Consider the following 12,162-nt stretch of genomic DNA (forward strand, 5'->3'; position numbering starts at 1 on the left):
ATAGGCAATATAGCTTCCCCCAGAAAGACTGTTTCCAGGTCGTCCCTCATGACAGCACCACAGGAGGTTGCTCTTCATATCCTTGATAGGGACAGGAACACAGAAGAGGTTAAATAGCCCCTCCCCACCTCCACCCTTCAGTGTTTTTCCTGTCCCTATCAGGGACAGACGCAGGAGAGAGATCTCCAGGAAGATCGAGGTTTTTACCTGATGGGAAGTCAGGTCTCGGTTGAGCAGGAGCTCCTAAGTGCGGTCCCATCCTCCTGGAGGGGGCTCTGGCCGCGAGGATCCGGAAACTCCTCAGGTCGCAGGATACCGACGGAGGTCCCTCTGCGACTGGGTAGAGCTGTGTGCTCTCCATGGACTGCCTCATCCCCTCACAAGGGGCTCTGAGACAGTAGCTGCGGCTGCGGTGCTGAGCGCTCCCTCAGGCTCCACGTGCGGCCGGTGCTGGCGTCGTACCCGGGGCTTCCGGTCCGGCGCTCCGGTCGGGTGACTACTTCCGGGGGGAGTGGCCGGATTCCCGGGGTCAGCGGCGCCGAGGCATTTCCGGGGCGCCGGGAAGCTGCGGGGGGAACAAAGACCGGAACCGCATCCGGACTATGCGCCAGAAACTAGGTCCCAGGCTGGTCGGCGTGCGTTCCAGATGACGCATGCGCAGTACAGCCGGGGACCTGAAATCACCGTGGAGGCCAGCAGCTGAGCTCGGAAGGAGGACGAATCAGATGTCTTGAAGCTGGGTAAGATTGACTACTTAATGACGGACATCTGACAGCACATTTGACTTAGGAAGATGGAGGGTGCTACTCGCCCAGACGTCCAATCCTCAGAGCTACACACGGACCACGTGAGTAGTACGTCGTATGGGATGCATTACAAAACTTTAGTTCCGTAGCTACAGGGATCTCCTTTACATTTTCAGGATAAGGACATTCCCGAGATGCCAACTACTAAAAAAAGGACTATTAGATGCCCATTGTGCACCACCAAACTCCCAGAGGGCTATAAAAAGAAATTATGCGAAAAATGCATCGCTAAACTTCTTAAAGACGAACAGGCTTCGCTGTTAGATAATATCAAATCTATGATTAGAGACGAAGTCCAAGCTACGGTGTCTACAATGGTGCCACCCCAGTCTCCGCGGCCTAAAAGGCCTAGATGGGATATGGATGTGAGTTCCGAGGAAGGAGAGGTCTCAGGTTTTTCCGATCCAGGCTCGGATGAAGAGGATAATACATTGACTGTGCTTCCAGAAGAACGGAAGAAATACTTGTTCTCATCCGAAAATACGGATATACTGCTAAAAGCAGTAAGAAGCACTATGAAAATAGAAGACTCGTCTGAGCCTCTATCGGTTCAAGACGAGATGTTTGGGGGCCTGAGAACTCGCAGGAATAGAGTTTTTCCGGTCAACAATCACATAACTGCGATGATAATGGAAGAGTGGGAAAAAAATTAGTAGTCCCGAGAGACTTCAAATACCGTCTTCCCTTTGACCCAGAAGAAACTAAGGTCTGGGAATCGGTTCCAAAGATTGACATTCCTGTGGCCAAAGTCACAAGGAAAACGACTATTCCCTTCGAGGACTCGTCAGGGTTGAAAGACCCAATGGATAAGAGGTCAGAAGATCTTCTTAAGAAAGCCTGGGAGTCGTCAGCCGCCATTATGAAGACGAATATAGCGGCTACCTCTGTAGCAAGGTCCATGAGTCTTTGGGTGGACGAGCTGGAGAGTCATATTAAAAACAGAACTCCAAGAGAGGAAATCCTTAAATCCTTTTCAGTTTTAAAGATGGCGACTGATTTCATGGCAGATGCTTCAGCGGAATCCGTACGTTTTGCTGCCCGGAATAATGCGCTGTCAAACGCAGCAAGAATTGCCTTATGGCTGAGATCGTTGACAGGAGATACCCAATCCAAGAACAAGCTGTGTTCGATTCCATTGTCAGGATCTCACGTCTTTGGTCCAGTCCTTGACGAGCTACTTGAAAAAGCGTCCGATAAGAAAAAAGGCTTCCCTGAGGAGAATCCAAAGAAACCACAATTCTTCCAAAAAACTCGCTCCCACCCAAGACAGGACTACAGAGGAAAAGGGAAGTCCGGCAGGTGGAGCTACCCTAAAGGGGGCAGAGGAAGAGGTTCCTTTCGAGACCAATCAACAGGACCCAGCAAACAATGACGCCAACAATATAGGAGGGAGACTACAATACTTCCAAGAAGGATGGCAGAACATAACTCAGAATCAGTGGATTCTACAGACAGTTGCACAGGGTTACAAGATAGCGTTTACTCATCTACCCCCCAAGAGATTCTGCTTAACACAGACGGAGTCATCAGCAGTACATCAAAGGCTGCTAGCAGACATACGGGAACTCTTAGAATTAAACGTCATAATACCGGTACCCCATCATCAACATTTTCAGGGGCATTACTCCAGTCTGTTCTCCATAAAAAAACCAAACGGAGATTACCGGACAATAATAAACTTAAAACCGTTAAACAAATGGGTGGCGTACAAACGCTTCAAGATGGAATCTCTCAAATCAATTATACCGTTAATAAAAAAGAACTCGGTAATGTGCACGCTAGATCTCAAACATGCATACTATCATGTTCCCATCCATCCCTCAGATCAAAAATTCCTCAGATTCGCAATAAGAAACCACAAGAAAATACTTCATTTCCAGTTTCAGTGCCTACCATTTGGTCTCTCCTCTGCCTCAAGGATATTTACGAAGCTCATGACGGAGGTCATGGCCTATTTAAGAGAAAAAGTTCTCATTGCACCATATCTGGACGATCTGTTGCTGATCGCAGATTCATCCCAACAGATGGAAGAATCCTTAAAAATTACCATGTCACTCCTGAAAGGTCTGGGGTGGGTAATAAATGCAAAAAAGTCGAGTCTCGAACCAGAGACGCAGAAGATATTTCTGGGGGTACTACTAAATTCCGAACTAGAATACTCCTTCCTACCAGACCAAAAACAACGGTCAATAAAAAAAGAACTTCAATCAATAAAAAAACGGAAATACATTTCAATCAGGAAAGCTATGAGGATTCTAGGTCTGATGACCTCATGCATTCCCAGTGTACAGTGGAGCCAGTTTCACTCCAGAACGCTTCAAAGGAAAGTTCTTTCGGTATAGAACGGAAGAAAAGATTCATTAGACAACAGGATGTGGTTACCCAGCGAGGTAAAGCAGTCCCTCTCATGGTGGATCGACATAAAAAACCTCAAAAGAGGAAAACCATGGAAAATGTCTCCATGCATAAACATAACCACCGACGCAAGCTCAAGGGGCTGGGGAGCCCACATAGAAGGTCGATACCTTCAGGGGACATGGCCACCGTCGGTACGCGACAGTTCCTCCAATTACAGGGAACTCAGGGCGGTCTGGGAAGCACTAAAGAGGTGCCAACACGAGATTCAGGGACACCACATCTGAATCTTTTCAGACAACTCGACCACGGTAGCTTTTCTCCTACATCAGGGAGGACCAAGGCACCGTCCACTTCAAACACTAGCAGAAACAATATTCTCCTGGGCGGAAGATACCGTGAAGTCTATCACAGCAGTACATCTAAAAGGTTCACAGAACCAAATAGCGGACTTTCTCAGCAGAGAGAAGGTACAGCCGTCAGAGTGGTCTCTAAACGAAGAAATCTTTACTCAGCTAATTCAACAATGGGGCACCCCACAAATAGATTTATTTGCCTCAAAGGGCAATACAAAAACGAAAGAATTCTTTTCGTTAAATCCAAGAGACAATCCAACTGGCATAGATGCATTGGCTCAACATTGGGATATGGAACTCGCATACGCGTTCCCTCCACTAGCCCTAATTCCCAGAGTTTTGAGGAAAATTCAGGAAAGTCTAGCCGTAGTGATCCTAATAGTGCCATATTGGCCCAAGAGGAGCTGGTTTCCTCTGCTGAAGTGGATGGCGGTGGAAGACCCAGTGCTACTACCACTGAGATGGGATCTTCTAATACAGGGACCACTGGTCCATCAAAATCTAAAGATGCTACAACTCTCAGCGTGGATCTTGAAAGGGAGATCTTGAGATCAAAGGGACTGTCTGAGTCAGTTATCTCAACCATGAAAAAAAGTAGAAAGCCGGTGACCTCGGCTATATATCAGAAGATTTGGAAGAAATTTTGTGCGCAGAGCAATACTCCAATATCCGTTCTCCAACAACCAGATATTCCTCAAATACTAAACTTTCTCCAAACAGGTTTTGATATGGGCTTGAGACCTAATACGCTAAAAGTACAAATCTCAGCTTTAACTGCCTTTTATGATTATCCACTAGCGAATCATCCCTGGATAATGAGATACATCAAAGCTACACAACGTTTCAGACCAACAATACGAAGCTCAGTACCCTCATGGAACCTCACTTTGGTACTGAATGAGCTACGAAAAGCTCCATACGAGCCACTTGATCAAGCAGACCTAAAGTCTGTGACATTCAAGACTGTTTTTCTTGTCGCAATAACGTCAGCAAGGCGAATAGGCGAAATTCAAGCCCTGTCCATAACAGATCCATACTTAAAGATACAGGAAGATTGCATCGTTTTAAAGTTGGATCCCTCATTTCTTCCAAAAGTTGTGACGGACTTTCACAGAAACCAGGAAATAGTTTTACCTACGTTCTGTCAGAACTACAATAACGAAAAAGAACGTTCTCTTCATTCCCTGGATGTTAAGAGAACAGTATTGCAGTATCTAAAACTTACAGACAGCTGGAGAATTGACTCTAACCTCTTTATCCAGATGTCTGGGAAGAATAGAAACAAAAAAGCCTCAAAAGCGACTCTGGCCAGATGGATTAAATCTACCATTTGCGCTGCGTATACTTCAGCCGGTGAATCTCCTCCAGATCACCTAAAAGCCCACTCTCTGAGAGCAGTATCTGCTTCATGGGCAGAGAGTGCGGGTGCATCCATGGACCAGATTTGCCGGGCGGCAACTTGGTCTAGCTCAAATACCTTTTGCAAGCACTACAATCTGGACGTTCTTTCAAAGCAACAGACTAGCTTTGGCAGAAAAGTCCTCCAAGCTGTAATCCCGCCCTAATAGGAGTTATTTGGTATTTCTCCTGTGGTGCTGTCATGAGGGACGACCTGGAAACTAGGAGTTAGTCATACCGGTAACGGTATTTCCAGGAGTCCATCATGACAGCACCCATTATTTGCCCTCCCTTGAACTCCTGTCTGATGTGTGATATGAACATGTATAGAGAGGAAGTTCAATAAAATTGTGTTGTATCCATCCTGGTGTGGTACTTTGTAAAATCACTGAAGGGTGGAGGTGGGGAGGGGCTATTTAACCTCTTCTGTGTTCCTGTCCCTATCAAGGATATGAAGAGCAACCTCCTGTGGTGCTGTCATGATGGATTCCTGGAAATACCGTTACCGGTATGACTAACTCCTAGTTTCTCCAGCACCATATAAATGTGGCTATGCTTTAGGTCTATGTCCATCCTTTTAATTTGGATGTGTCACCAGATTTCACAATACAAGCCACATACTATTTTGAAATAGATCTTACACCAGATGCGACTGGTGTACATACAATGAAAGATCAACGGCAGAATGACTATGCTGAGATTTCAGTAGCAGCATGGAGGACAACAATCAGGATATCTAAGTCAGGCCAGGTGGGTGGAAATTGAGTGTAAACATTAAAAAAAATTATACAGCCATTCTGACCTTTTCAGTATAAGTACACCAACCTCATCAGGTCAAAGAGATCTGTTTAAAAAATGTATTCAGGTAATCTTGTTCAATCTGGTGACAGATACGCTTTAAAGACTTTTAGACCGAGTTACCAGCCAAACTAGGCACACCCATCTGTTACAGAGTGGAAGCTAATATGCATTTCAATTACATTTATAGGATGGTCACTTGATTTACTGCTACTGCAATGGATCTCAGTACTTTTGTTTTTCTGTCTGTAGTGTGGATCCTCTTTTAGATTCTCTTCCTCAGGGATATGAGAGGCCGGCTGCAGTGGTCTGTAGCAGTGTTCTTCAGGGCATAGAATCGCGTCTGAAGGATTTTCACCATTTGTTGCAGCACCCTCCTAAGGTGAGTGTTTTTTTGTGTGTAGTCAATATGTGCCCTCAGGGCTGTTGGGTCGGAGTCGTGGAGTTGGAGTCAGTATAAAATGGACCGACTCCAACTCCTAAAATATATAATAAATTGGGTACAGTAGTTCAATGCAGTTTGTGGGGAATATTTTTTTCATAAGAATTTGGGAACGTTATGAAATGTCCTAAAAACGTCTGTCCTATTCCTCATCTAAGGTCTAGACTTTTAGTTGAGATGAATTTGTGCTGCAATTTACGTTCATGGTAAGTAGTGAAGCTACTCCTCTACAGATAAAGGGAAAAAATAAACACAGGGAAGGAAAGCCTACATTCATCTCAGAATTTCTGGAGTGAACAGGAAAGCAGGATTAAAGAAGGTAAGTACTTCCTAAAGCATATCTAAACTCTCAATAAACTGTGCATAAATCAATAGTCCAGTATATGTTGTCTCTGTATGCTTGATGTTTTAGTGTTTGTCCTCTTAGCTTATGTTTGGAGAAATTAGCTGCTCTGATGACCTATATATTATATACACTATACATAGAATATAAGGGGAAAAAATGTTTCCTAACATCTCAAATTCAGAAATACAGCAACAGGATCGGTGAAGACCTATATATTTGTGTGTGTGTGTTCTGGAATGTGATTCAGCACAAACCTGTTCCCTCCCTTCTCCCCTCTTCGTAGACTGTGAAGAAATATGATGTGAAGCATTTAGTGAGCTGTACCCTGCTGAGACAAGCCTTGACATTGAAAGTTCAGAGTAAAGCTACACATTTTACAAACTTTATACATATCATCTGTCCTATTGATTTATGCAAAGATTATTTTATTTCTATCCCAAATTATACAGTGCATGATTTCTTATTCTTGCAAGAATTACAATTTCCTTTTTTTTTTTTACAGGACAAAATTATTTTGAGAGCGAATTTACATAATCACAAAATGTTTAAGAAGCATCTTATGAAGTCAGCTGTATTTGAGCATTTCACAGTGACTCAAGATAATAAACATTTTGTGTGTCAGTGTATAAGTGACCCAGATGAAAACAAATGCTGGGATGACAAAATCATTGCATACTCAGGCAGTGGTAAAAATGCTCCTTCAAGAGCTTCCAATCTAAAAAGACATTTACAACGCTGCCACCCAGAAGTTTACAAAGCTGTGACTGAAAAAGATCACAGCAGCACCAAGAAACCAGAGACCAGCACTTCCCGTCAGGCAAAGGAGGAGGAAAGAGTGTCTCAAACGTCAGTAACAAGATATTTTGTAAGTGACAAAGTTACTGTAACAATGACAGCAGATGTGTTTAAAAGACAGCTCATCGAGCTTGTTGTGAAGGACAGTCTACCATTATCATTATTTGCACGACCAGCTTTTACAGCTCTTAATGGAGAAATGGCTCTCAAACTTGGTGTTTTTCTGGAAAGAGAAAGTTTTAGAAAATTAGTGATTGAAGAAGCCCTTAACCAAAAGGAAGATCTTAAAAAGACTCTCAAGAGAATCTTTGTATTTCTTAAAATGGATGCCTGCACACGTCAGAGTGAACTATTTTGCTATCAACGTTCGATATGTTTGTGACAACAAAAAAAATTGTTACTAAGACACTGGCAGTAAGAGATACTAAAGCTCATCACATCAGCCAGTTTCTCCAGACCTTAGTGGAAAAAGTTCTGCAAGATTATGAACTCAAAAAACAACAGGTTCTGGCTATTGTAACTGATAATGCTTCAAACATGATAAGTACAGTTACACTGATGAATGAGGATAATGAAGGTGAACAGCAGCTAGAAGAACATTTCACCTTCAGTATGTTGGAGATGGAAGGCCACAGTCCTGTTCCCATAACGGAGGAACAAACAGATATTACTACAGAAGAACAGAAAAATGATTCTTTACAATTAGATGATCTTGTTGAAGCTCCTTCACACCTCTTTCCTATTCCTCACATGTGCTGTGTTATGCACAAGCTGCAGCTGACAATAAGCGATAGTCTGCAAGAGGGACATGCTGGAACTCTGATTAGCAAAGTGAGGAAATTGGCTATTGTTGCCAGAACCCCTAAAATTGATTCCATCTTGAAGAAACGTGCTGGAAAAAGGGCAATTGTAGATCAAGCCACTCAGTGGGGCCACACCTATTTAATGAATGAGCGATTGCTTGAGCTGAAACCCTTCATTGTAGATATGGCCAACCCTCAAGTAACACTACATGAAGGTCAATGGACACAGTTGGCTGAATTGAAGGAATTGCTTCATCACCCATTTACAGTGACTAAAAAGTTACAAGCTGAGGATTTAACTCCTGGCATTTCTATTAACCCTCCGTCACATACAATATTCGGACTAATGAGTTCACATACAATGTGCCTGTCAGGCGCCTGCTGGAAAAATACCTATAATATCTAATGTTTGCAATTTCAGTGCTCTAAAAGTGATCAGTGACCTTCATAGGGATGTAATAAAAGAGACTACACATAATCAGTTGCAAAAAAAAAACATTTACTTAACATAAAACTAATAACTATGAAATACAAACTTTTCAAAACTCCCGCCAAATAGTCCCCAGTTCGACTCTCTCAAAAAAATGTACAAAGAAAATTTTTGAACACAAACTTAATTTTAAGGTACCTTAAGTACTATTAAAAACATATTCAATCAGAAGTAGATGCTGAGGTTTCCCCAGAAAAGTCACACTTGCAGAGCAAATGGCAAGAATTACACACCATTTTTGCATGTGTCAGGCAAATTGCTTTATGACATTTGAGACATTCATAATTTGAAAGCCTTCTGGTTCCGCTTTCCGTTTGGCAGGTGGTGCATCTCCTTCTTTTGTGAGGTGGTGCAGATGGTGACTTTTCACCATCATCTTCTGGGCGGAACCTTTTGAGCTGAACTTGAAGGCGAAAGGGGATACCGATTGTTTTCACGCTTCTCCTGCGTAGCTCTCCAAGTACTAGTTCATGGGCCAATTTTTTCAGATACAATCGTCTACGGAGTGGTTCAAGCTTGTTTTCAAGATAAATTACTTGTGAATTTATACCACCCAAATTCAACATAGCAAAAAATATGACCATTGGCCAGCGTTTGATGTTTCTGCTGACGTTGAAAGTGGAGCACATCTGATCTGCTGTATCCACACCCCCTTTGGTGGCATTGTAAAATGTAATTATCTCCGGGTTTTTTTCTGCCCCAGTCCCAGGATCGATGGCAGCATCATCATTAAGTGTTGATAGAAGAAGTACGATTTTTTTGGCATGTGGTACATAGGAAACTAAAGCCTTTCCATTATGGAATGCAAACATACTGCTATACTGTTGTCTCTTTTTCACACTTACAAACTGTGGCGGCAATTCCCTTTTGTTTTTTCTTACAGTTCCCACATATGACAGCTTCTGAATTTTCAGATAATCAATCAGATCACAACTTGTAAACCAATTGTCAGCTGTAATATTGCGACCCGATCCAAATAAGGGTTCAGCCAGTCTTTTTACAACATCAATGGGTTTGTTGCTCACACAGTAAGGACCTTCTGGTTGTTTTCCTGCATAAACTTCCAGGTTGTAAGTGTAGGTCTTACTGGCATCAACAAGGGCATAAATTTTTATTCCATATTTGTTTGGCTTTGATGGAATATATTGACGAAAGGCACATCTACCACGAAAACCAGGGAGCATTTCGTCAATAGTGAGATTCTCTCCAGGGTAATAACTTTGTTTACAGTTTACAACAAATCTTTGAAATATATCACGAATTGGAGCAAGTCGGTCATGTGTTTTGCGTTCGGTTCGGATAGTTCTGTCGTCAAACCGAAGGCAACGAATTATAATCTTGAATCTGTTTATGGACATAACAAGGCTAAATTTTTCAACTCCATCCCCATCTTTACCCCAAAGTTCCTCCAAACTTTGTCTATTTGCCCTATAAGCTCCTGCAAGGTACAGTAATCCAAAAAAAGCACGCAGTTCTATTTCATCTGTGGGCTTGATGGTTCTGTTGCAGATGTACTTGTCCTTTATAATGTCTATATATTGGTTGGTATATGTGACAATAGAGTCCAGAATGTCATCTGTAAATATACTGTTCCAGCATTCAACTGCAGTTTTTGCATTACGTGCAGTTCCTATTACTGCAGGAAGGTGATTAATAATGTTTAAAGGTTCCCTACGTTTTTTCTGGAATGGCTTCTTGTTCCATTTAGTATTTTTATCTTTTCCAATATAATATGATCCAACTTCTTCATCCTCACCACTGTCACCATCTTGCTCTGTTTCAGAATCCAGGACACATTCTTCCACCTCATCATGAGAATCAATCTCACTTTCCTCTCCTAAATCCTCATTCAGTGTGAGGTCTCTATCATCTAACAGCATGTTTGTTACTTCCTCAACATCAAGTTGTTTGGATAAATTGTACATTTTCCTCTCCATTTCAGCAGATAATCTGAAGCAAGAGAAGGAATATGTTAGGGATCTACTGTATATGCCTGAGCAGCACACTTTCTTTTATAAAATCTCCCTTATTTCTATGAAATATCCTCACATTTTGTGCTATACATTCATAAAACAAGCTAAATAAACTATTGTGATGAATAAAAACATAAAATACCAACCTTACTGAATGTGACGTATTCACATACAATGAGCCTGAGAGATCTGTGCAGCTATATCCTCTCCCCTGAAGCTCTGAAATCCAACTGTGATATCAGGTTTTACAGACCTTCAAGAGACAGGAGACTACCTGGAGGGAGGGGGTTTCCTCACAATCTGGTGAGGAAGGAGAAATGAAAGTAAAAGAGAAGCGCCTGTCAGATCAGTTGTATGTGACGGAGGGTTAAGGAGTGAAAGAACTTGTTGTTTTGCCTATCCCAAAGAGGAGGTTTAATCGCAGATGGCATTGCTGCTTCAATGAAACCGAGAGAGACACTGCTATTAGAAAATAAAATTCTTCTGGTAGCTGTTTATGTGGATACGAGTCATCATATATTACTGGATGATCAACGGCTTACTAAAGGAAAAGAAGCTCTGATTGTGGTAGCAGTCAGGATGAGTGGGCTTCAGGACGGCCAAGAGCAAGAGGACTCGGGTCCTGCCAGTGCTGCTGCTGTTTTTGGACGACCTGGAGCAGGCAAAGCATTGCTGCAGGGAAAAAGATTCCACTCATATAGAAAACAGATTGACCATATTTCAGCAAAATTTTTCACTTGCTTTCAAAGAAGTAGAAGAGTTCAGTCGTTCATCGAAACTGTGCACAAGGCAATTCCTTTATACCCTGAAATTGTTAGAGATGTTGCCCATGTGGTTACTGCTTTGCCACCAATCCAAGTTAGTGTAGAGAGGTTGTTCTCTAGCCTTAAAATAATTACCGTATTTTCTGGTGTATAAGATGACTGGGCGTATAATGCGACCCCCAACTTTTCCATACAAAATATGGAATTTGGGATATACCCGCCATATAAGATGGGGGTCATCTTATACGCCAGTCATCGTATACGGCGTGTGGTTCCCAGGGTCTGGAGGAGAGGAGACTCTCCTTCAGGCCCTGGGATCCATATTCATGTAAAAAATAAAGAATAAAAATAAAAAATATGGATATACTCACCCCTCCGACGGACCCTGGCTCTCAGCGGTGCAAGCGTCTGCCTCCGTTCCTAAGAATGCAGTGAGTGAAGGACCTGCGATGACGTCACGGTCACGCGACCGCTCACCTGACCGCTCATGTGACCGCGACGTCATCGAAGGTCCTTCACTCACTGCATTCTTAGGAACAGAGGCAGACGCTTGCACCGCTGAGAGCCAGGGTCCGTCGGAGGGGTGAGTATATCCATATTTTTATTCTTAATTTTTTACATGAATATGGATCCCAGGGCCTGAAGGAGAGTCTCCTCTCCTTCAGACCATGGGAACCATCCAGGATCTCTCCGTGCATCCGTACCCGGCGTATAAGACGACCCCCGACTTTTGGGACAATTTTTAGGGGTTAAAAAGTCGTCTTATACGCCGGAAAATACGGTAGGTCAGATTTGAGGTCATCTATGAGGGAGGATCTGATGGAGGCGATACTATT

At 42.8% G+C, this 12,162-nt stretch overlaps 1 protein-coding gene across 5 annotated transcripts in view; it reads left to right on the top strand.

The window, feature by feature from the left end:
* The window catches only part of PPP6R2 (protein phosphatase 6 regulatory subunit 2), a 165,320-nt gene that overhangs the window by 90,459 nt on the left and 62,699 nt on the right, over positions 1-12,162 (top strand). For all 5 annotated transcript variants that reach the window (XM_069765465.1, XM_069765464.1, XM_069765466.1 and 2 more), the window contains one exon: positions 5,966-6,095. In XM_069765465.1, the coding sequence (XP_069621566.1) occupies positions 5,966-6,095 (130 nt within the window). The remainder of the gene's footprint in view (positions 1-5,965; positions 6,096-12,162) is intronic.

The sequence above is a fragment of the Ranitomeya imitator genome, chromosome 4 (genome assembly GCF_032444005.1).
Source record: "Ranitomeya imitator isolate aRanImi1 chromosome 4, aRanImi1.pri, whole genome shotgun sequence".
Classification (NCBI taxonomy): domain Eukaryota; kingdom Metazoa; phylum Chordata; class Amphibia; order Anura; family Dendrobatidae; genus Ranitomeya; species Ranitomeya imitator.